The 3,190-nt window shown below is 42.8% G+C and overlaps 1 protein-coding gene across 1 annotated transcript; it reads left to right on the top strand.

The window, feature by feature from the left end:
- Positions 1-623: 623 nt before the first annotated feature.
- Positions 624-1,391, top strand: LOC148566932 (uncharacterized). The gene has a single exon (XM_088484490.1). The coding sequence runs from the start codon at positions 624-626 to the stop codon at positions 1,389-1,391; it is 768 nt and encodes a 255-aa protein (XP_088340616.1).
- The last annotated feature ends 1,799 nt before the right edge of the window (positions 1,392-3,190 follow it).

The following is a 3,190-nucleotide window of genomic DNA, read 5'->3' as shown; positions in this document are numbered from 1 at the left end:
GTCAGATGTATTTAGCCGATGCCTCAGACGCTACTCACTGCAAAGCCTTCCCAACAACTTTAACAAAGTCGGCCATGAAATGGTTTGACAGCCTGCCCCCTAGGTCTGTTACTAGCTTCGATGACCTCGCGCATAAATTTCTTACGCGGTTTTTAATTTAGAAGGACAAGGTCATGCATGCACCCAGCCTGCTCAGCGTCAAACAAGAGGTCAGCGACTTAATGGAGAGATTCAACAAGGCATGAATGGAGATTCAGGACTTACCCATTGAGGCAATAATAATGGGATTAGTCAACGGTCTCCGAGAAGGCCCCTTTTCCCAATCCATTTCAAAGAGACACCCCACTTCCTTGAGTGATGTATAAGAACAAGCTGAAAAGTACATCAATACGGAAGAGAATGCCAGGCTACAAAAACCAATCTGGCAACCGAGGAATTCTCACCAAGCACAGAAAAAGGAAAAAGAGCCCCAAGAAAAAGGAAGAGTACATCTCGGAGAAACCTAGGAGGTATCACAATTATACCCCTCTACGAGTTTCTCTCATTGATGTCTACAGGGAAATCTATCACATTGGAAAACTTCCCCCTCCGTGACCAATCAAAAATTAAAAGGGGAAGCTGCAATGAGTACTGTGAGTACCATAAACTGTATGGACATTCTACAAATGATTGTTATTACCAAAAAAAATATGATAGAAAAGCTGGCCAGGGAAGGTCAGTTGGATAGATATCTCATGGAAAGGTCAGACAATCAAGGAAAGAGGAAGAGGGACGATGAAGAAGTCAGCCAAAGAGGTCAGCCCCCTCAAATGCCAGAACGACACGTTCACATGATAGTAGGAGGCTTTGCTGGTGGAGGAGTGACCAAGTCGTCTCGAAAGAGATACTTGAAAGAATTCTACCACATTAGAGAAAAGACTCCTGATCTCCCTACCATCTCTTTTACAAAAGAGGATGTGCAGGGAATTGCACCAGGGCATGATGATCCCATAGTAATCACTATGATATTTGCTAATGTAAATTTACATAGAACTTTGGTGGACCAAGGAAGCTCAGCCAATATACTGTTCAAACTCGCATTCGACAAACTAGGGTTGGAAGAAAAAGAGTTGAAGTCCTACCCTGATACTCTTTTTGGATTGAGAGACACACCGATTAAGCCACTAGGGTTCACTTCCTTATACACTACTTTTGGAAAGGGATTGAAGTTAAAAACCCTAAGCATTGATTACATTATTGTGGATGTAGCATCAGCCTACAATGCCTTAATTGGTAGGTCAACGTTGAATCGGTTAGGAGCTATTATTTTAACTCCTCACCTCTGCATGAAATTTTCCACACAGGAAGGAATTGCTACCATCAAAGGAGATCAAAAACTGGCTAGAAAATAACGAAAGCTTGAACCTGCGAGGTAAAGGTAAAGAAGTCAATGCCATTGGGCTCTGAAGAGTCCAAGGAATAAAAGAGCTATTGCCACAACCTGAGGGGAACACATAAGAAGTCCAAATCAGGGAAGAAGTCGGAAAAAATACCAACATAGGAGTCAATATGAGAGCAAATCTGAAGAAGAAGCTCGTAAAACTCCTACAAGAAAATTCCAACATTTTCTCTTGGAATACCTCTGATATGCCCGAAATAGACCCCGAGTTCATGATGCATAAGCTGGTGGTCTATCCCTGATCCCGACCTGTCCAACAAAGGCATCGTAAGCTCGAACCAGAGCGAGCTCAAGTGGTCGAAGAACAAGTTCAAGCTCTACTTGAAGTCGGATTCGTCAGGGAGGTCACATATCGGACATGGTTAGCAAATGTGGTACTGGTAAAGAAGAGGAATGGAAAATGGAGGATGTGCGTCGACTACACCGACCTAAACAAAGCTTGTCCAAGGGACCCATATCCCCTGCCCAACATTGACGCTTTGGTGGATTCTTCTTCAGGATACTAGTACTTATCATTCATGGATGCCTACTTGGGATACAATCAAATCCCAATGTATAAATCAGACAAGGAGAAGACGTCGTTCGTCATGTCCAAAGTAAACTACTGCTACGTGGTCATGCCTTTTGGATTAAAAAATGCGGGGGCCACATATCAAAGGTTGATGAACAAGATGTTTGCACATCACCTCGGAAACCTAATGGAGGTATACGTGAACGACATGTTAGTAAAGACCAAGGATGAGGTTAGTCTTCTGTCCGACCTCTCGCAAGTCTTCGACACCATACGGAGGCATGGGATGCGACTAAATCCCACCAAATGCACCTTTGCAGTAGAAGCAAGAAAATTCCTGTGTTTTAGGCTCACGCAAAGGGGAATTGAGGCTTACCCTGACTAGTGTAGAGCAATTTTAGAGTCCGACTTGTTTAAAAGAAGTCCAATAGCTAAATGACCAACTTGCAGCCTTGTCCAAATTTTTGGCAGAATTAGCCTTAAGATCCTTACCACTTTTTTTGCTACTTAGAAAAGGATGCCAATTTAAGTTAACCTTCAAATGCGAAGAGGCCTTTCAAGAATTCAAGAAATTCTTAAGTGAACCACCCATCCTTACCCGGCCACAAACCGGAGAGGAGTTGGTGTTGTACCTAGCTATTGCGGAAAAGGCAGTAGCATCAACACTGATACGAGAAGATGAGGTTGGACAGCACACTATCTATTTCACTAGCAAAGTCTTACAAGGGCCAGAGTTAAGGTATCAAAAAATAGAAAATTTTGCATACATCTTAATCGTGGCATCTAGGAGAGTCTGACCGTATTTCTAGGTACACGCCATAATGGTCCGAACAAATCAACCCATGAAGCAGATACTCTAAAAGACTGATATAGCAGGTCGGATGGTCCAATGGGACAAAGGGCTATCCGAGTTTGACATGAAATACGAAACTCTGACATCCATCAAAGCTTAATGCCTCACCGACTTTGTCACAGAGTATACAGTTGATCAGGTTGAGACCTCCAATACCTGGGAACTCTATGTAGATGGGTCTTCCAATAAGGTCGGAAGTGGAGCAGGCATAATACTAGTCAGTAAAGAAGGAACTCAAATACAAGTTTCTTTGAAATTTCAGTTTCCCGCTTCTAACAACTAGGCCGAGTATGAAGCCCTGATCGCAGGACTAAAACTTGCCAAAGAAGTAGGAGCAATGATGACATGTCATCATGTCATGTTTTTCTATGCTTTTTCATACTAGAAA

Source organism: Arachis ipaensis, chromosome B4 (assembly GCF_059453495.1).
Source record: "Arachis ipaensis isolate K30076 ecotype BB chromosome B4, ASM5945349v1, whole genome shotgun sequence".
Taxonomy (NCBI): Eukaryota; Viridiplantae; Streptophyta; class Magnoliopsida; order Fabales; family Fabaceae; genus Arachis; species Arachis ipaensis.
Note: the sequence above shows the minus strand (reverse complement) of the source record. Positions and strands in the feature narration are given on the sequence as shown.